The following is a 20,884-nucleotide window of genomic DNA, read 5'->3' as shown; positions in this document are numbered from 1 at the left end:
AGCGTATACCAGTGAAGACCCAAGCTTCACTCAACACGTTGTTAGGTTAGCCAGTTAGAGGCGTATGGGTCCGGAGGGGCTCCCTCTTTAGCGTATCGGGTGTAAGGGGCCGTTACCCCTCTGTGTTAAGGATTTATTGTTGAATAAATTCGGTGTTTGCCTCAGATAACACTCCTCTAGTTATTTAACCCACTACACAGGTAAATCCAATCATATTGTTTTAGCTTGGATAGAAGTGAAACAGACTTTAAATACTTTGGTATTTAAAATGTCAACTCGTGCCTGTAGGTAAACATGGCATTCCACTCGACTTTAGTTACGTCTCTCTGTTGCGTCAATGGTTGGTTCAAGGTCACCCCACCCCCCGACACCCCTCCCCTCCACCCCCCATTGCTTTACTGCACTCGTGGTATGTGTAAGGATTACCTAAAAGTCCTTCAACTAGAGTTCACTCGCCATCAGCCTGCCACGACTGTTTCTCATCATTACAATTAATAATGATTAGTTGATGGCCCCAACATCCTGCCTGGGAAAGCAGGAAACCCCGTGCAAGCCACGCCCAGTGCGACGTGCCTGATGACTCCGATTACATCACCAAGCTCCACCCATCACCTCCCGTCCAGCAACACATCGGGGCATTCTTTTCCGCCTCTATTTTTCAAGTGAACGGACCAAAAATCGGGAGCGTATCGGTTACTTAAATAATCGAATAGCCCAGCTCTATGCTCAGATATACAGTATATCAATAGACAAGTTACTGTTGTAAATTCCCTTGATTGTAGCACAGGGCGCCAAGGTGGCGAGATGTTAACTACCTCGCCTGGTCTACAGGAGGTCGTGAGTTTGATCCCGACCCTGACGCCTGCTGCTGTATATTTAGAGTTTGCGTGTCGTTCTCCCTTTGGTAGCATGGATTTTTCTCCGGCTCCTCGGGTTTTCCCCTCCATATTTAGAACCAACGTGCATTTAGAGCATTTGTCTGCAATAAATTTCCACACGATGACAAGCCACCTCGTTGAGCTATCATTTGTGGCCAGGTCTCTTCTGAAAAAGAGCTACATAGCTCAGTGGGCCTTGCCTGGTAAAAATAAAACAGGTAATAAATAAACAGGGCTACTCAGAACCCCTGGACTCCATAAAAGTGTTGCCGCCGGCCTTAAAAGGTCATTATGGGGTCACGGGTGGCACAAGTTTCCTCAAGGGGCCAGAGGCTTCATATTGGACAACTGGACTCGATCCACTTGTCTCTCCCAGAGCCAACAATGTCTGCTTTAAAAAAAAAGCAACGTGTGACGGGTGACTGCTCAGTGCTTGAATGGAAGTTTCACGCCTTGCAAGGGCAGGGAGCGCTTTCTGCATGCCATTGTTTGACTTGCATCCCACTGGGATTTTTGCACGCAGCGTTGGAATGCGGTGTTTTTTCTGGAAGATTTTTGCAGTTTTTTCCTGGATGTTTCTGTTGCGTGTAGTCACTTTAAGATGTTTCTTGTTCGTGTTTTTGTTTGTTGCGGTTGCACCCAAGTCAAGAGCCGCATGGCTCACAGGGTTATACCTAATAAATAAAACTGAAACGAGACGGCATTCGCGGCATATGATGCACGCGTGCGTGGAGAACGTTGATCAACGTTGATGCGATAATGGAGAGGCACGTGATTTGGAGTCTTGAGAATCGTGGGTGCACGCTGCGTGGATTCCCCAAAGCGCAGTTACTCATGCACGCCGCCGCCCCCCTATAAGCGACGACAACAAAAGAGCGCACGCGTGCACACGGCAGGCATTTCAAAGTGTTATTGGAATCCAGACGAGAGCGCCGCAGGTACAGCTTCCGTCCAGAGTGGAACGCCGTGCCCTGCCGTGGCGTCGCGGGCGGGAGCACGTTGACAGACTTGCCGCCGCCCGGGATGGCACGCTCGAGACACGACGCGTGAAACCGCACACAAACACGACGAAGTTATGCCCGCTGGTAAAAGAGCATGCATTCACGGTTTGTCAGAATGAACACCACGACGGATGGCAGCGGCTAAACATCTAAACGGATTCTCATGACACGGCACTAAGTTCACTTGAATTAGATTCTGTTGGAATATATATTTAATTACAGTCTGTTCAGCCAATTTAAATGAGAACCTTGCAGTGTGCACTCTACAGACCCACGTCAAGGCGGGCCACACCGATGCTTTATGATATTCAAGGCAGAGGGTCATGCACAATAGTGTACCCATTAGCCGTGACAATGTACAACACCGTTGCTTGATTGATGACATGATCAAAGTACCGTACAACACTGTTGAGGCTCCATTTTGTGGTACCACTTTGGCTGCATACATTTCTGAGGGTAAAACACAGGCTGGCAATGTTTGCCAGCACACACCACCGTGAAACGAATTCGTTATAAGAGCGCAAATTCGACAGCTCGGAGGCAGATGTCTGTTAAATGATGACCGTGGCAAGTCGCCGGACCTCCGGCCTGTGTTTTGACTCCACTGCTAAACGCAGTTCCTGAAGTTTTTTTGTTTTCCAAAAAGGCCTCAACGAGTACAGAATAAATGCAGATTATAAGAGGAATGAGATTTAAGACAGTTACATAGTTATCTTTGCTTACGGATGTAGATCAGTCTACGAACATTTAAAGTCTCCACTATTTTAGTCACAAGTCTCTGTTTAAAATTACAATAAAGTACAGCGCTGCAATTAGCAAGCTGCATTACTGCGTAATAGCTTTCGATAGATGTCCGAAACATAAAATGACTGTGATGTTTTTTTTTATATTAGTCCAGAATGGCAGTTCAGAAGATAACCGTGGTTATCGTTGCTAGAGGCCCATGACTGCAGGCTCAACTGCGAAGGAAGGAGGACATCGCCTTCGAATGGGGGAAGTAAACTCAGGGGGAATTAATGCCAGCTGTGCGCGCACAGCTGGCGCGTAGCGCGCACTGCGACGCTTTGGCACGCCCAGTGCACACCGACTGTGCATCGTCGTGCATAGATTACCAGTGCCTCAGCCGCACTGCGGAGTGATCTTTCACGAGTGGATGGTCCTCGTCGCAAACAGCCCCACACGCAACCCTAACCCCCCCCCCCCCCGAGCCCCGACCCAACCTGCCAGCCATCCTCGACGGCACAGCGCCAACCGACGCTCATCCTGGAACCCAAGGCGTGCCGTAGCGCAAGGCTCAGACGTCCCCAGAGCCAAGCAGCCCACGGTCGGCATCGACGTGTACACATATTTACCTCCGATTACTAAGACACACGTACACACATTCACACGTGGGACAACCTTCAACGTTGACGGTTTAACAAAGGACTCCAGACAAGTCCGTCCTCAAGCACAGCGTCCTGTCGCCGGCTCGCTGTGTTTTGGTGCACGGTTGCGTGTCCGCCTGCGACACGGCCAGGAGTCGAGCTCTTAACCGGGCCGGCAGACAACTCCCGCAACTCCCCCACCGTGGGCTCCACCAGCTGTTCCGATGCGTCCCCTTCGCGGTAGCGTCAGCGAGCCCCGGGGGCCACCGGGCGAGAGGCGCCGCGCCCGCGGGACGCCCGAAGTCGTCGTCGCGAGGCCGCCGCCTTCACACCCACGAGTCGGGCGAGTGCTGTACGTGGCCGGCCTCGTACGGGGACGTGCCGCAGGAAGGCTGTGCCGCCGGGTAGCGGTCGATGCGTCTCTCCGACCTGGCGTCCCTGCGGGCGGGGCGGTGCGCGTGGCCCACGACGCCGACGACGCCACCGTGCGCGCGCTGCGGAGAGTCGCGGAGCCCCGGCGCGACGGGCGGCGCGGGCGGAGGCGGCAGCTGCGGGGGAATAAAAAGACCACGCGCGGTTGAGGTCGTTACACGGCGCGTTACCTGCTTGGCGCGTGCTCGGCACGCGAAGGGGCGTGCTGCCCACGTGAATACGCGGTGCGTGTCACGTGAACGTGCGGTGCGTGTCACGTGAACGTGTGGTGCGTGTCACGTGAACGCACGGTGCGTGTCGCGTGAACGTGTGGTGCGTGTCACGTGAACGCACGGTGCGTGTCGCGTGAACGTGTGGTGCGTGTCACGTGAACGCACGGTGCGTGTCGCGTGAACGTGTGGTGCGTGTCACGTGAACGCACGGTGCGTGTCGCGTGAACGTGCGGTGCCTGTCGCATGAATGTGCGGTGCGTGTCGCGAGCTGGGCGTGCCCCACCTGTGGGGCGCTGTTTTCCGTGGCTGTCCGCATGGAGGTCGACTTGTACGAAGTCGTTGAGGGGAGTCGGGATGTGGAATGGCTCCTACCTGATGTACACAAAGCAGTAAATGGTGAGGTCCGTCAACCCCACTGTGCGAGAGACAAATGTGACGCATTGGAAACGAGGCAATAATTATCCACAATCTTCCCTCTGAATTGCTCCGAGGGTACCAGACTTTTAAATGCGCTCTGTAGTGATTATGTGGCTCCGGTCACTTCTACAACACAAACCAGAGGCGTACTCCAGAGGTGCGCGCGCGCCTTGCGTGACTGCACATGACGGAACGCGCCCCTCTCACCTCCGTTGGCGCCACCGTGCACGGCATTGCCTGTGTGAGCGACGTCGTAACGCGACGTAGAGATGCTTCTCTTCTTCTCCGACTCCTGGGACCTCCTCTCCTCCGTCTTGAGGAGCTCGCGAGAGGACGCGATGCTCCCAACTTCACAAACCAACGCAAGAGCATTGCCCAGATTAACACCAGAGCGTCTGTGGGACCTTTTTTTATTTTGACAGTATCTCAAATGATTAAAAAAATAAAAAGAGGTCTTACCCCTCGTGGTAATAGAACAGGCGTTAAGATGTTTAAACACCAAATAGATACGTTTTGCGAGGCATCAAGTCTGCATTAATTCATGTTTTTTCCAACAAATACGTGTGGTCAGGGCAGAATTGATGCCTCCCAAAAGGCATCTGTTTGGTGTTTTAACATGTTAACGCCTCGATTTAAAGCTTTCGTGACTGCACGGATTCATCTTCTTGGTTCTTTCGGTAAAGTCATGTAGAAGGGAAGTAATAAAATAATAAAAATAAAACATAATAAAATAATATAATTATAAAACATAATAAAATAATATAATTATTTTATTATGTTTTATTTTTATTATTTTATTACTTCCCTTCTACGTGACTTTACCGAAAGAACCAAGAAGATGTTAACGCCTGTTTCATCGCCCCGAGGGGTAAGACCTCTTCTTATTTTTCACCAGAGTGCATCCTTCACAACGATGCACCTCTCAAGCCATTGCCCAGCGGTGGCTGCCCGAACGTGCGACCGGGGTCGTCACGCCAAATGGGGCGGTCGTTCGGCAAGTTCCAGGGCCCTCAGTGGGTCGCCCCTCACCTGACTGGATGGTGGGCGAGGGTCTCCTGTTCGCCGGCGAAGACGAGGGAGTCTCGTACAATTTCACCTTGTCCCAGTCAGAGGACGACAGCGGCGGTGTGAAGTCACCCTGAACCCAGCCATCCTGCAGGGCAACCATCCACAGCTCACGCCACGGCTCAGGAGGCGGGAGACACGTGCGGGGGGAGATGCACTGCAGCCCCAACAACGTAGTCGACGCTTCGTGGACATTTAAACGGTGGTTCGTCTCACGGAAGGGGGCCTGTCCTCGTCGCAGGAATGTGGAATTTTGATCGCTGACTGATTGAGAAAGGGCGCTGAGCACGTGCGCGTGGAGACACCGAAGTTGCGTTGAAAGTGTACATTTTGAAACGGTTTAACTTTTACCATCAGGCACAAAGGCATCTTTATATTTGTAATAAGAGCCTATGTCAGATTCACGTGGTGATCGGCTTTGCCGGTCCCGCTTTACAGCCAATGGGGGGAGAGCCTGGGAGCATGGCCCCGGCATGATCACGGGATGTCAGCTAGGTGATTGGTTTCGTTGGTCTTGGCCTCAGCCAATGGGAAGACAAGTCGGGGGCGTGGTCCCGGGAGTTGATGGAGGATCTGGAACATTCGGCGCAGGCTATTCAGGATTGGCTGGAGTGTACCACGTGACCCAGGCATTAAATAAAGGGAGAGAGGAGAGACACGGGGTCAGACGCAGAACTAAGAGAGGGAGAGGCCACGCGCGAGTGGGGCTCCGGGTGCCACGTGGTGGTGGGTCTCTGGTGACTGACTGCCCGCTTCCCGTTGCCTGCCAGCAACGGGGAGTGTTTGTGAACTGCAAAGGAAGTGAAATAAAAGGACCGATTCTACAAGCCGTCTCCAGCGTGTTATTACACATTCGTGGAGACATAGGTCATCCGAAGGTAATGGATATACAGCGCTTGCCAGCTGCTATAACTACAGAGTGGGAGTGACGGTCGACGGACATGCATAAGTGGACGCCGAGGGGATTTAACATCCATAATAGAGGGTTTTTTTCGGGGGGGGGGGTTAAATCGCGTAAATATATAAATGTGTCGTTAATTTTATATTTACACGATATCTAACCCCCCCCCCCCCTCTATTATAGATGATAATTGGTCGCGAAAACAGGATCAGAGCGAGGTGGCCACGGCTTGGACGGCCCTTCACCCGGCAGCGAATCGACCATTACATGCCGACATAATGGGAGAGTCGGGAAGTCGGTGCAGCTCCACACCCTCTCTCTCTCTCCCCTTCTACAACAGCAGCTTCGTATATGGGGTGGTGCCTTACCTGGCTAACAAGCGCCATGACCTCGCCAACTACGCCTGTGATCAGGCGAAGATGGTGGTGTACAGAACGAGAAAAAAGATGCTGGAAGGTGACACTGACGGCTGCTCTGTGCTTCCAGTGTTCAGGGGCCTGCTCTATGCGCAGCTCCGGCTGGAGCACGCGTACCACACACATGCTGGTGATGTGCAGCGCGTCTTCTTCGAACGCTGGGGAGCCGGACAAGCCCCTCTCTTTACCAGCGTGGACGGCACCCTCGTGTTCACCTTCCGAAGCGCTCGCTCGTCACCGTGGCGTGCGCGATGACCCCCACAACCACGTGGCTTTTCTTTCGTGTTGTGCGCGGTGCTTTTAGCGCCACAGCACGTGGATTTGCAGCGTTTATTTTCATTTGTTTGCTGGTGACTTTGCGTATTTCATATCGAAATCGCCTCCAGTGCTTTTGCTGCTGGCGGCAATAAAAGTTGTTTAAAAGTCAAAAGTCTCTCACCTTCTTGTAGAGGCCCCGCAGCTCGCGGTGCTGCCACAGCAGGGTCAGCACCTGCGCCGCCGCACGCACCACCTTCTGCGAGTGCCTGGGGAGGCACAGACAACACGAGGGTGTCACGTGGGTTGGCACGTGGGTGGCACGTGGGTGGCACGTGGGTGGCACGTGTTGTGGCACGTGGGTGGCACGTGGGTGGCACGTGGGTGGCACGTGTTATGGCACGTGGGTGGCACGTGTTGTGGCACGTGGGTGGCACGTGGGTGGCACGTGGGTGGCACGTGGGTGGCACGTGGGTGGCACGTGTTGTGGCACGTGGGTGGCACGTGTTGTGGCACGTGGGTGGCACGTGGGTGGCACGTGTTGTGGCACGTGAGTGGCACGTGGGTGGCACGTGGGTCGCTCGGGCACTCGGGTGAGGCACCGCTCCGGCAAGTGCACACCGCCAAGGTGAGCACCAGGACATGACGCCAAAAGGCGCACCTGGTCCAACACCATGTGAGACTAGGCTCTCAAGAAAGCTGTCTCGGGTGTGGACCAATCAACTTCAAGGACAGTGCATACATTGTCAGAGTTGTGTTTTTTGTTTGCATTCTGACTGCAGGTATTGTGGTCAATGCAAAAATTACTCCTTGTAAAAAAAGGTGTCAGTTTTGTTGCCAGATAAAAGGGTAAAAAAACAATTATCATATTTTGTTACTGGCAAATGAGGTTCCAATGGTGTAAATTTCTTGCCTTGTCCTAGCAACCAGCAGGAAGCATTGCAGCGCGTTCACAGTCCTGTTGCACGCATGTTCATGGCACGTTCGTGTGTTCATTGCACGTGTGTTCATTGCACGTGTGTTCATGACATGTGTGTTCATGGCACGTGTGTTCATGGCATGTGTGTTCATTGCACGTTCGTGTGTTCATTGCACATTGCACGTTCGTCCACACGTGCGTTTCTATACGTCATGCAAGTACGTATGTATGTTGAACTTCTTTCGCGCCGTACGTAGCCACCCGTGCCAAGCGGAGGCACGTCACGTGCGTGCACGCATAGCCAGCCTGAGTCAACGATGTCGGTCTCGTGGCGTATGTCGCTAATTTCGGATGTAATTGTCTTCAGGGAACAAAGTGCCATACAGCGTAATTCTCCAATCTACATTTCACGCGTGGCATTCGCCAATGAATCGAACGGAGATTGTTCCGCACCTCGAACGCGAGACGCAGGGCGAGTGTGCGGTTCACAGGCGGAAGGGGAAGCAGCCGCCACCGAGCAACTCCGAATAACGAAGAGTCAAGGGGCCGTCCATAAATGATGTCACGCGATTTTGGATGATTTTTGACCCCCCCCCCCTCGTCACACGGCGTCACAAAAAGTCAGACCCCCCCCCTAGATGCGTGACGTCATTTATGGACGGCCCCCAACACATTCGCCAAGAACAAAGAGGGTGGATTGCTCTGATACGGAGAAGGGTCATTGCCATAAACGACACCGATAACACTGGTCAACAAAAACACATTTTTTTTCTGGCCTGGACTTTTGCAGCTGTTTTAGACTGATTTCAGGGTGCTGATTCCAAATCTGATCTCAGATTTGCTCTATCACATATAATTTTATGCTATTCGCATACCCCATTTTCATTGATTTTACCCGAAATTAACTCTGTCACTTATGATTGCAAGTTGTTGCGAGTCAGTGACTGCTTTAGTGTTAAAATATGGTGCTGTATTTTTAGGATAGTGTGTTTATAATATCATTTTATTTAGATATCCACATTTATTTAATATTTTTCTTCAGCAGTTTTTATTGAAAATGCAATATTTGATATCTCAAAACCTGATGTGATAGACAAAAACTGATGCCAGATTTGGAATCAGCACCCCAAAATTACCTTAAAACCGTTGGAATACCTTATGCCAGAAAAAGTGTATTGACCAGTGTAATAAATCTGTGTTCCTCTGTAGGGCGAGTGTTATTGAGGGACGTTTAACACGTAGGCTTTCACGACCAATATTATTCATAATACAGGTTTTTGGGTTAGATCGCGTTATTTATAAATGTGTCGTAACCTTCCACCACCCGGCACGGCCAATCAGCAAAAAAGTGTCACGTTGACAAAAAACAAATAGCTAAAGTAGTGAACTATTTGTCTTTTGTCAACGTGACACTTTTTTTGCTGATTGGCCGTGTCGGGTGGTGGAGGGTTACGACACATTTATAAATAACGCGATCTAACCAAAAAACTTGATTATGAATTGAGGGACGTGTTGAGTGTTTTGTTATTTGTGCTTGTGCATCGCTGCCAATGCAGCAGCATATTTTTTTGCGAGTTACACTTCCAGTCAGAGGTTGATTCAACCCAGAATTTCTCTGGGGGACAACATAATGAATTGAACGTCAACAATGATCACGCTGTGGAGAAATTCACCCCTTATCTAGGAGAGTGTAAATTTATATTATTGTGAAATGGGAACAAATTATTAGAGGAACGCATAAATGATTCCCCCCACCCCCAACTAGATCTGAGGAAAAGATGGAGGGTCTCTGGGCGTGTCTGTGGGTCTCTGTGTGTGTCTGTGGGTCTCTGTGTGTGTCTGTGGGTCTCTGTGTGTCTGTGGGTCTCTGTGTGTGTCTGTGGGTCCTTGTGTGTGTCTGTGGGTCTCTGTGCGTGTCTGTGGGTCTCTGTGCGTGTCTGTGGGTCTCTGTGTGAGTCTGTGGGTCTCTGTGTGTGTCTGTGGGTCTCTGTGTGTGTTTGTGAGTCTCTGTGTGAGTCTGTGGGTCTCTGTGTGTGTGTCTGTGGGTCTCTGAGCGTGTCTGTGGGTCTCTGAGCGTGTCTGTGGGTTTCTGTGCGTGTCTGTGGGTCTCTGTGTGAGTCTGTGGGTCTCTGTGCGTGTCTGTGGGTCTCTGAGCGTGTCTGTGGGTTTCTGTGCGTGTCTGTGGGTCTCTGTGTGAGTCTGTGGGTCTCTGAGCGTGTCTGTAGGTCTCTGTGTGTGTCTGTGGGTCTCTGTGTGAGTCTGTGGGTCTCTGTGTGTGTCTGTGGGTCTCTGTGTGTGTCTGTGGGTCTCTGAGCGTGTCTGTGGGTTTCTGTGCGTGTCTGTGGGTCTCTGTGTGAGTCTGTGGGTCTCTGAGCGTGTCTGTAGGTCTCTGTGTGTGTCTGTGGGTCTCTGTGTGAGTCTGTGGGTCTCTGTGTGTGTCTGTGGGTCTCTGTGTGAGTCTGTGGGTCTCTGTGTGTGTCTGTAGGTCTCTGTGTGTGTCTGTGGGTCTCTGTGTGAGTCTGTGGGTCTCTGTGTGAGTCTGTGGGTCTCTGTGCGTGTCTGTGGGTCTCTGTGCGTGTCTGTGGGTCTCTGTGTGTGTCTGCGGGTCTCTCTGTGTGTCTGTAGGTCTCTGTGTGTGTCTGTGGGTCTCTGTGTGTGTCTGTGGGTCTTTGTGTGAGTCTGTGGGTCTCTGTGCGTGTCTGTGGTTCTCTGTGTGTGTCTGTGGGTCTCTGAGCGTGTCTGTAGGTCTCTGTGTGTGTCTGTGGGTCTCTGTGTGTGTCTGTGGGTCTCAGATCGTGTCTGTGGGTCTCAGATCGTGTATGCGGGGCTCTGTACGTGTCTATGGGTCTCTCTGTCAGTCTGGGTGATCTACATGTGAGTCAAATAAAAAAAACGAACCCTTGATTCCTTCCGGAACGTTTTCAAAGGGTTCAAATTTCCACTCCCACCACGGCTTTCCAGGGGGTTTCCTGGGCAACATTTCCACCGCCGATCAAAAGGGCACTGGGACTGTCGACTCGTTCCTCAAGCCGAGCGATTTGTCGAGGGCAGGAGAAGGGGTGAGGGGGGTGAGGCGACCGAGGCGAGGGCGCGAGCAGCACGTGCCTGCCGGCCTTGGCGCGGGTCACTCCGACGAGCCTCTCGATGCCTCCGGCGTCGCGCAGGGCCCTGGCGTTCTCCGCGTTCTTGTTCACCACCTCGTGCAGGGTGCAGCACACGGCCGCCGTGCTCACGTCGCACGCCGAGACGTCCGTGCCGTCTCCCGGCACCGCCGTCACGGCCCCCGGGGGTGGCGGCAGTCGCTGCACCAGGTCTCGCAGCGCGTACTTGCCTGGCACGCGCACATAGACAAAGGCAAAGATCCCCCGCGTAGCCTCAACGGACTGTTGGGGAAAGTGCTGTTAGCGAACACTTATGAAGGTCAGAACAGCACACGGGGGGGGTGGGTGGCCAGCACCACGCCCAGCCGCCCTTGTCTCCCTAGTGGCGATGTTCTTACGCACCGCACCAGGTACTTATTCGAGGCTGAGTCGACCTAGGGGAGGCCCAGGACCGGTTCAGATAATCGTCGCCGATGTTGGCCGTGAGCGAGAATCGAACTCGGGTCGCCGGGTTCGTAGCAGAGCGCAGCGCTAACCGCTGCACCACCGCTCCACCCGTCATGCACTCGTGCACCAACACATGAGGGATGTTACCCCTCGTGTCCCTACTCAATAGACAACAAGGCGCTGTGGTGACAGGACGTGTGGACGTATGCGGCCTTGTTAAAGGCAAAACAAACATCACGTGAAGCTTGTCTTCCCTGGCGGGTGAAGTGACAATTTTTCGATGACTGCGTGTGGGGCAGTGGGCCGCGATTTACCCGAACCGAGCTCGCGAGAAGTTGGGTAGAAGAGCTTGGAGGTGACCCAGCCAAATTAGGAATATATTGGATGATCATGATGGCAGGAGCCACTGTGTGTGTACGTTGGACTTCTTTCGCACCGTACGTAGCCAACTGTGCTGATCGGAGGACAAAACAACTTAAAACGAACAGCGCTCGGGGCTATAAAAGTGCGTCAGAGAGAGAGAGAGCTGGGCTCACGACTAGAGAATGAAGACCAAGATCCTGAGCAACGTGGCTAGAATAGAAGGACTCCTCGTAGCGTAGGGATCAGTTTCAACTAATTTTGCGAACGCCTATTGATTGCCACGTGTTGTTGTTTTGTAACACGAGTTGCCGAATAAAAGTTGTGCCCAGTAGAGTCCCAATCGAGAGAGAGAGAAAATCCATGGCGGTGGCTCCATCTTGGCCTGAACATCGCACGTCCGGTGGCCGCTCACAACCGCGGCGACTTTGGCTTCAGTAGCACCCACGGCTAACGGGACAGGAGCTGAAAAAACCCCTCGAGGGCTTCCAGCTGCCTCGTTATGAATGCCAATAATCACGCCACCCCGCACAACGCTCCAATAGCGAGATGACTCCGTCTCTCTCTCTCTCCCTTCAGCAGCGTGCCACATTTCGGTATCTCGAGCAAGCTCCCCCTTGGTGCTGACATTCGCGGCGGTGGATGGGCATCTGAAGTTGCGTGTGCGAGCCCCGCCACCCCCATGACCCCCGTGACCCCCGTGACCCCGCGCACCGATGAGCTCCTTGTTGCGCGCGTCCAGGGCCATGTTGCGCAGGGCGGTGGCCACGGCGCAGACGACGCGCTCGCTCTGCACGCGTAGCAACTCCACCAAGATGGGCAGCCCCTTCTCCTTGCGCACGGCGGAGCGCACGTACGCAGCCCACTGCGCGGAAAACACGCAAAACACTTCGGAATCATCAGCATCTTAAATATACATTTTGTACCGCGGGAATCCGATGAGCTGTCAAATCTCTTTTGCACAGATGTCCAGCAGTTTCACAGATGTCTATTTAAGTATCAATGATCCTGTATTATCAGTCAACTGTGATTAATATGGTACTTGATAACTGTCCAGGGTTACGATTATAAACGATCCTATCACGACAACACGGGGGCGTCCACCCACCCACCGTGGTAGCTTCAACAGACCATTGGGGCGAGTGCTGTCAGAGAGCGCCGATGAAGGAGTCCAGCATGACGGCTGCATGTACACAAAGATCTCTCGTGTGGCCGTTGGGGAAAGTGCTGAACATCTACGAAGGCCGGCATGGCACACAAGAGGGTGGGCCGCCTTCGTCTCCCCAGCGGTGATGCTTACACACCAGGTACTCATTTGAGGCTGAGTAGACCTAGGCGAGGCCCAGGACCGGTTCAGATAATCGTCACCGGTATTGGCCGTGAGCGGGAATCGAACTCGGGTGGCCTGGTTCATAGCGTAGCTACGCTACCGCTCCGCACACACGTGCACACGGATCGACAAGGACGTACGGCCCACGCGGTAGATGGTGCAACTGTGCTCCCCACCTTCCAGGATCCGGCTGCCAGGTTTTGTAGAGCGCCAGCCGCCCCCTCCAGCGTGTCGGGGTTGGAGCACTGTGCCAGCAGCGCCAGGTAGGGCTTCACCACGGACGGGTGCCACAGCAGCTCCACTCCGCGCGGCGGCTCGGCCCAGTCTGGCAGTGGTCCCGAGCCATCCCACTGCGGCACCAGAGCGGCCGCGTGCATTCATGACGCTGTCGCTAGACAGATCTGGCGGCGTCTTGAAGCTATGAACTGTAAACTATTTTTTTTTTTTATTTCATCAGGTAAGGCCCACTGAGATGTATATCTCTTTTTCATAAGCGACATGGCCACGAATGATGGCTCAACAAAGTGGCTTATCACGTGGAAATTTATAGCAGCCGAATTTCTCTCAACGCATTTTTGTAAATGCGGAGGCATAAAACCGGAGGAACCATAGAAAAATCCACACGACCACTGGGAGAACATGCAAACTCAAGGCCATCAGGGTCGGGATCGAACCCACGACCTCCTGTATACCAGGTGAGGTAGTTAACATCTCGCCACCGTGGCACCTGAGTCTTGAGTTTCTCCTCGTGACAAAATTTTGTTAAATCGATGAGCGTCAAATCTAGCGCCTTTCTGAGAAGCGGACATTAAGCAGATTTGGGATGTTTGTACGAAGGATCCAGTATTATCAGTTAACACTGTTTACTACAGTTCTTGATAACTGCCCAGTGTCATTATTACGGGTATAGTATTACGACACTTCACGTGGCCTCGAGGTGCACATAGCCTGGCACAAGCGTTGTCGTGACGTCACCGCCACTTAGTGGCGAATGGCGGTTGTTGTTGTTCAGTCTATGTATGTATGTGTGAGTCCATTTGCGCGTGTAACTCGTTGTGTGTGTATCAATGGATTTGCGTGTGTAACTACATGTGTGCCTTTTTCGCCCGGGCAACGTCGGGTACTAACCGCTAGTAGTATTATAAACGAGCCTCTATTAGCTGACTATGTGTAATACAGTTTGGTAAATTGTCAAGTGATTTTAATTGACAACTTTACGAGGTCTGTCTCGTGACATCTATGGACTTGTTGAGGTTCGTTTGGCTACTTGCCAACCACCCACCACCAGACTGGCCACTTGAGAGCCGGGCACACAACATCAGGCAAGGAAATCTGATGACCAGTCAATTCCACACGACTGATGTCTGCTTCTCTTGATCCAGGTCTCTCTCGATGGCCTCTCTGGGCTTACACTTTGTTATGAATTCGTTTGTATGTTGAACTTCCTTTGCTCTGTACGTAGCCAAACACGCTTATCGGAGGTGCGGGGAAAGGATAACAAATTCACCGCAAAAAGCAGTTCGAAAGAAATCAGTTTTCAATCTAGATGATTTCAAAGTGCACATATCCAGTGGCTTCTAAACATTGGTGGGAAGAGTGTTCCAGAGGGCTGCACAAGCGCATCTGAAAGCGCCGCGCGATGCGGTGACCACCATCTTTGTTCGATGGCGAGCCAAAAGCCGCTGCCGCTGCGAGGACAAAGGGATATCTGATGACGGCTGAGACCTCCCCTCCCCTCTGCGCCTCACCTCGAGATCCAAGTGCTTCCTCCGTGCTCGCTTTCCCCAGCAGCTCCCGTTCTCGTCTCGCGACGAGGTCATCCCGGCCCCCGCGGCGTCGCCGCCGCGCCACGACGCCCGCAGCTGCTGCCCCTGCCGCGTCTCGGCCTCCAGGCGGTAGGAGAGGTTCCGCATGACGCACACCGCGTTCTCAACCACCTGGGAAAACACAGCAGCAGCAGCAGCGGTGGTGGTGGTATCAGCAGCAGGCGACATTCACCACTAATATAAACTAAACTATACACTTTTTTATTTTATTTTACCCGGTAAGGTCCACTGAGCTGTACAGACAGCTCCGTTTCAGAAGCGACCCGGACACAAATGATAGCCCAACGAAGTGGCTTAGCATATGGACATTTATAGCAGCCAAATACACTCAATGCACGTGGAGAGAATAACCCGAGGACCCAGAGAAAAATCCACGCGACCACGGGGAGAAGATGCAAATGAAGCACTAATTGCATGTGACATCATACACGACACTTTAAGGATACATCGTCATCTAACATGAATTTCCACTCGTTCATTCTGTGTGATGTCAGCGGCATGGCTCGGCTTGTGCAGTGGAAAAGCCACCTGGTGCGTCCTGAGCTACGCCTGGCTGGATCGGCACGGCCCCAGGGTAGCGAGGTGTAAGTGGCAGCGAGGTCACCACGTAATTGATCCACTTCTCCAGGAGCAGGGCACAACGGAGGCGCCTCTCTGCGTGTGAACGCACCTTGCCGTTGATGCTGCTGGAGCCCAGAGCCGCGCGCACCATGGACAGCAGCGACTCGAGGAGGCCGTCGCACTCGCGCATCCTCCGGCGAGCCTCCTCGCCCGCGGAGCTCACGTTGCTGCACGGAGGTGGTCGTCACACACGGGCAGCCGAGCGTCGCACACGTGAATGGCAGCAAACGACCCACGCACGCAAAAAAAAAACGTACACCGAGCAACGCGCACACACACCGCACCAGATGCTCATTTGTGGCTGAGCCGACCTAGGGGAGGCCCATGACCGGTTACGATGATCGTCACCGGTGTTGGACATGAGCAGCGCGCTAACTACTGCTCCACCGCCCCCCTTAACATGGAGCACCGCACACACCGCACACACACACACTGCACACACACACACACCGCACATCACACACACACCGCACACACACACACACCGCACACACACACCGCACACACACACCGCACACACACACACCGCACACACACACACATACCACACACACACACCGCACACACATACACCGCACACACACACACACCACACACACACACCGCACACACACCGCACACACACACCGCACACACAAACCGCACACACACACACCACACACACATACCGCATACACACACACCACACACACTGCACACACACCGCACACACACACCGCACACACAAACCGCACACATCGCACACACACGCCGCACACACACACCGCACACACACACCGCACACACACACGCCGCACACACACACCGCACACACACACCGCACACACACACACCGCACATCACACGGCCATGCTGTCACCATGCCGTTGTTGAAATCCGCGCGATGTGACCAGCCTGACCACTCGAGATGGCCTCTCGCAGTTCACGGAAAGCGATTCCCAAGCGGGGAGTGGCAGGAGCTCACCGCAGGCATCCTGTGGTGTTGGCCAGGATCTGGCTGTCGATTCCCATCTCCTTGAGGCTGTCCATGTCCTGGGGCACGAGCACCGTGTTGGTGAGCACCGTGAGCGCGTCCTGGATGATCGGCATCTTCAGAGAGTCGCAGGACGACAGGTTCCACAGCACCCCTGAACGGAGGGGCAGAAATTCCTACGGTCAGCGCTTCGGCCACAGACACAGACGAGCAGGACTTGTACCCACCGCTCTGTACCCAGCACAGATGCCCGGGCTGCTGGGGTGTATCTACAGCAGATCCGGAATGTTAGCGTCGGCAAACATGCAAGGCTGTCACCTGCCCTATTTGTCCCAGGATTCCTGTTTTTGAGGTGGCTCTCCGGGGACAGAGGAGGAGTACATTTCGATTTAAAGCTTTCGTGACTGCAGGGATTCATCTTCATGGTTCTTTCGGTAAAGAGGAGGAGTAGCAAAACTACGCGAAGCCTCTCCTGAAGCCCTCTCGTGGAAAGCAAACCTCAACATTGTCATTTAGCTCCCGTACCATCCCGCCATACGCAACAATAGAATGGAAGTCTTCCCGGAATTTGAAAGAATCCCCAATTTCGTCACGCGCGTAACAACGGACACTGCTCAGGACAATGCAATTTGCACGCAGCTCCCCCCGCTCTTCCGTCACCGCGCGAGAGAGACTGCTATTCTCGCGATACACCCGGGGAGGCGGCAGCCCCAGCGACGCGTCGCACCGACAGTGACGACCGTCCGACGCCCCGAGCGCCGACCCACCGGTGGCGAGCTCGCGGGTCTCGGCGTCCGTAGCGCGGCGCAGGAGGCGGGCCAGGGCCGCGACGGCGGCGCAGCTGCGCGCCGCCAGCTTGTTGTCGTCGTTGGCGCGGCCGAAGACCAGGTTGCGCAGGGCGCCGCAGGCGGCTCGGCGAACGTCGCGCGCGCGGTGGTCCAGCAGGTCCACCAGCAGCTGCACGCCGCCCAGACGGCGAACCTGCACCTCGGCGCAGACGCGCGGCCCTCCGCTCAGTCGCCGTAGCGAGGTCGCGGCGAACCCTGGCGCTCGCTATGGCCGCCACCGGTGATCGCCGCACCCGGTCACGTGCTCTCTCTCTCCTCTCTCTCTTTGCGTCCGTCTGGAACGTGATGGGGCCCCGGCGGGGCGCTGCTCGTTCCCGGCGGCTCACGGTTCGAATCCGGCGAGCTGCTCCGGTTAATGCCAGCCGGGCGTTGACGTCGTTCAAACAAATTGCACCGTCGGCTTCACGGTGCGTGCCTGTGAATCCTGTGACGCCGCTTGAAGAGGAGCCATTGCGTGCTGGCTGGCGTCGTGGGCCCAATTTGGCAAAATTTGAAAAATGACTCGCAAACCACTCACTGAAGACACACATAGCAATAGCTCAGCAGGGCACTCCTAAAAAAAAGTCCTGAGGCTCAGTGAGAGGTTCCTTGGGAAACCAGCATAATATTAACAATATAGTAATAATCATCGCACTGTTATTGCAAAGTCAACACCTATGCATACCATCAGCTCCACTGCATACAATATCATGGTCTCCACCACAGGTACGACAGCAACAGCACCCTCACCATCATACGCCAAAGCCAGCACACACCACGACAACCTAACACCTATTATACACCACGCATCTCACTCACCAAGGCACTCCATTGACTACAGTAGAAAATAATTCTATTTTTGATTAAAATCATTATCCAGAATCATGATAATCCATCGGCTAGGACACTGTGAGTGAGTGAGTGTCGCTCACGGCCAACACAAGTGACAATTATTTGAACCGGTCCTGGGACTCCCCTAGGTCAACTCAGACTCTAATGAGTACCCAGTGCGGTGTGTAGTAAAAATCGCCACTGGGGAGACAAAGGCGGTCGGGCGTGGTGCTGGCCACCCACCCCCTCGTGTGCAGTGCCGGGCTTCATAGGTGCGCGCTAACAGCACTTGCACCAACAGTCTGGTAAGGCTACACTGGGGATCTTTGTCTTGTCGCGCCAGGCCTCCTCACCTCCGCCTTGATGCCGTCGTCCCCGTAGCACACGTGCTGCAGGTACGCGGCGGCGTTGGTCTGCACGGAGGGGAACTCGTGCTGCAGCATCTGGATGACCTCCGGCAGGTCCGGGTCTCTCCACGCCGTCTCCCTGCACCCGCAAAACCCCACACCCCGCACGGAGTGAGCGTCCCGGGGCAGCTCCTCCCGTCTCCCGGTGTCCGTTTAGAGGTATTCCCAGGCGGGGGCAGCTCAGGCAGAACCTCCCCCCTACAGCAGCAGATACTGCTCATGGAACCCCTGCAGGATTCATTGCTAGAGCGCCAGATATTGCCACTCGATCCCCTCTGTTCTTGCGAATGAGGCCGGCATGAGCCTCCCTATGGCTGTCATGCAGATGGTGATCAGGAGCTGAGTAGAAAATAATTCTACTGATCACCTGCTGATCACCATCTCTACCTCTGATTAGAACGGTGGGCTACACACGGTGCAAAATAAATTCAACATATCCGCATGAGAGTCACTGAGTTAAGTCACAGCGCTGCTGAATGGATCTCAGCGGCAACAATCCATCGCAGTAGCTCGTCTTTATGCACTACTACAAAGCCTGCAGTAACTAATGAATATATATGACTAAACACAAATATTTAAAATGTTTCTATTTGGTGTTTGAACATCTTAACACCTGTTTTATCGCCAGGAAGGGTAAAACTTATTCTGATTTTTTCATACGAATATTTAAATTTAATTCCGCACACACTTGTGAATCTTTCTTTGGCATGTAGGTTAACGACACTGCCCCGATACTTTCTGCGTGTTAGAATTCAAACAAGTGTTGCATCGCCAGCTCACTCTTGGCCAAGACGTCGCCGCATCCAACGTTTTTTGCCTCTCGTTCGACGCAGTTTATTCTTCGCAGAACTGGGGTCGTGGGATAACGCTTGGGATACATTTAGAAAGCTCTGCGGGGATCCCTCTATCCACTGTTATTAGATCACGCGAAGTAAAGTTGACACGTTATTATCTGCGCGTTTTTCATTGACTCAATTCCGCTCGGCGCATCAAGCCAGAAAGCGGTTCGTAACGCGAGCGGTGGCGGCGGACCCAGCTTCGTCTCGGAGTGAGGGCAAATCGAACGCGACGAAGCTGGGCCTCCCGAACCATCCCGCCATATGCAACAATAGAATGGAAGTCTTCCCGGGACTTTAAAGAATCCCCAATTTCGTCACGTGTGCAACAACGAACACTGCTCAGGACAATGCAATTTGCACGCAGCTCCCCCCGCTCGTCCGTCCCCGCGAGAGAGACTGCTATTCTCACGATACACCCGGGGAGGTGGCAGCCCGAGCGACGCGTCGCACCGACACTCACGACTGTCGGGCCCGCGGAGGGTCCTCACCTGGGGGTGCCGCTCTCTCTCTCGCACGGCACCAGCGCCGTCCCCGCCCGAGCGTAAATCGCGTCCAGCTGGGCGGGAGCGCCGGCCGGGGGCCACCGGAAGGCGTCGTCCCCGTCGCCCGCTCGATCCTCGGGGTCGGCGTCCTCCATCCGGAAGGCCGCCTCCGCCTCGTCGTAGCCGCCCCGTCCCAGCGACGCGCCGTAGGGCCCGTCGGAAACCGCGTACGCCCTCCTCGCGTCCGCGACGGGGGAGCCCTGGCGACTGCCGCCCCCGCCGCCGCCGGACTCCGCGCGTCGGCTCGCGAAACCCGAGGGGGTGTCGGGCCGCGGGGGCGGCCTCGCGCCGCCGTGCGCCGGGGGGCCGTAGGGATCGGCGGGGGGCGCCGCGTACTGCCGGCGCGACGAGTAGACGTCTCCCGGCGTCCCGTAGGCCGGCCCGTCCACGGTGTAGCCGCGTGCCTGGTAGAGCGGATGCGCCGGCGGGCTGGCCTGCCGGCTGCCCGGTTGCTTGCATGGAACTGGCGAGCGAAAAGAGAGGGCGATGGTTCGGTGGTGGCGGTGGCGCCGGAGCTGCTCGCTGCTCGGTGAGGCTCGGCTGCAAGGGAGTCGCGCCCCGTGTAATCTACTGCGAGGTTTCCGTTGGGTATGTAAATAATGTCAAAATCATGTGATTCAAATTACGGTATATTATTGCACGCACCGTGGTTTTAATGTGTTTCTCTACTTAAATAAGCACCTACCGTGCGTCTAGCCTGTGGCGGCCTTGAATTATTGGTGGGCAAAAGGACAACCGCTACTGACCTCCAACAAATAATTGGGAATGTTAATTCTGGAGAAGTCAACCACCAACAGGAATGTAAACACTAAAGTTTGGATCTAATAAGCATTTAATTTAAATACAACGGTGTCTTACAGATTACAAATTCTACAAAGGATAGATATATATATCATAATCTAACAACATTCAAATCTTGT

General features: G+C 54.0%; 1 protein-coding gene across 3 annotated transcripts in view; it reads right to left on the bottom strand.

Annotated features, from left to right (window-relative positions):
* Nucleotides 1-1,773: 1,773 nt before the first annotated feature.
* The window catches only part of LOC144949217 (uncharacterized), a 52,111-nt gene continuing 33,000 nt past the window's right edge, over nucleotides 1,774-20,884 (bottom strand). For all 3 annotated transcript variants that reach the window (XM_078879145.1, XM_078879231.1, XM_078879314.1), the window contains 14 exons: nucleotides 19,911-20,427; nucleotides 18,530-18,662; nucleotides 17,286-17,499; nucleotides 16,510-16,672; nucleotides 15,595-15,712; nucleotides 14,847-15,035; nucleotides 13,275-13,448; nucleotides 12,483-12,633; nucleotides 10,966-11,191; nucleotides 7,126-7,210; nucleotides 5,334-5,457; nucleotides 4,512-4,652; nucleotides 4,171-4,259; nucleotides 1,774-3,791 (listed from right to left, as the gene is read on the bottom strand). In XM_078879145.1, coding sequence (XP_078735271.1) covers nucleotides 3,570-3,791; nucleotides 4,171-4,259; nucleotides 4,512-4,652; nucleotides 5,334-5,457; nucleotides 7,126-7,210; nucleotides 10,966-11,191; nucleotides 12,483-12,633; nucleotides 13,275-13,448; nucleotides 14,847-15,035; nucleotides 15,595-15,712; nucleotides 16,510-16,672; nucleotides 17,286-17,499; nucleotides 18,530-18,662; nucleotides 19,911-20,427 — 2,546 coding nt within the window. In that variant the 3' untranslated portion in view covers nucleotides 1,774-3,569. The remainder of the gene's footprint in view (nucleotides 3,792-4,170; nucleotides 4,260-4,511; nucleotides 4,653-5,333; nucleotides 5,458-7,125; nucleotides 7,211-10,965; nucleotides 11,192-12,482; nucleotides 12,634-13,274; nucleotides 13,449-14,846; nucleotides 15,036-15,594; nucleotides 15,713-16,509; nucleotides 16,673-17,285; nucleotides 17,500-18,529; nucleotides 18,663-19,910; nucleotides 20,428-20,884) is intronic.

The sequence above is a fragment of the Lampetra fluviatilis genome, chromosome 1, assembly GCF_964198595.1.
Source record: "Lampetra fluviatilis chromosome 1, kcLamFluv1.1, whole genome shotgun sequence".
NCBI lineage: Eukaryota > Metazoa > Chordata > Hyperoartia > Petromyzontiformes > Petromyzontidae > Lampetra > Lampetra fluviatilis.
The sequence above is the reverse complement of the archived record's forward strand: the minus strand, read 5'-3'. Positions and strand labels throughout refer to the sequence as shown.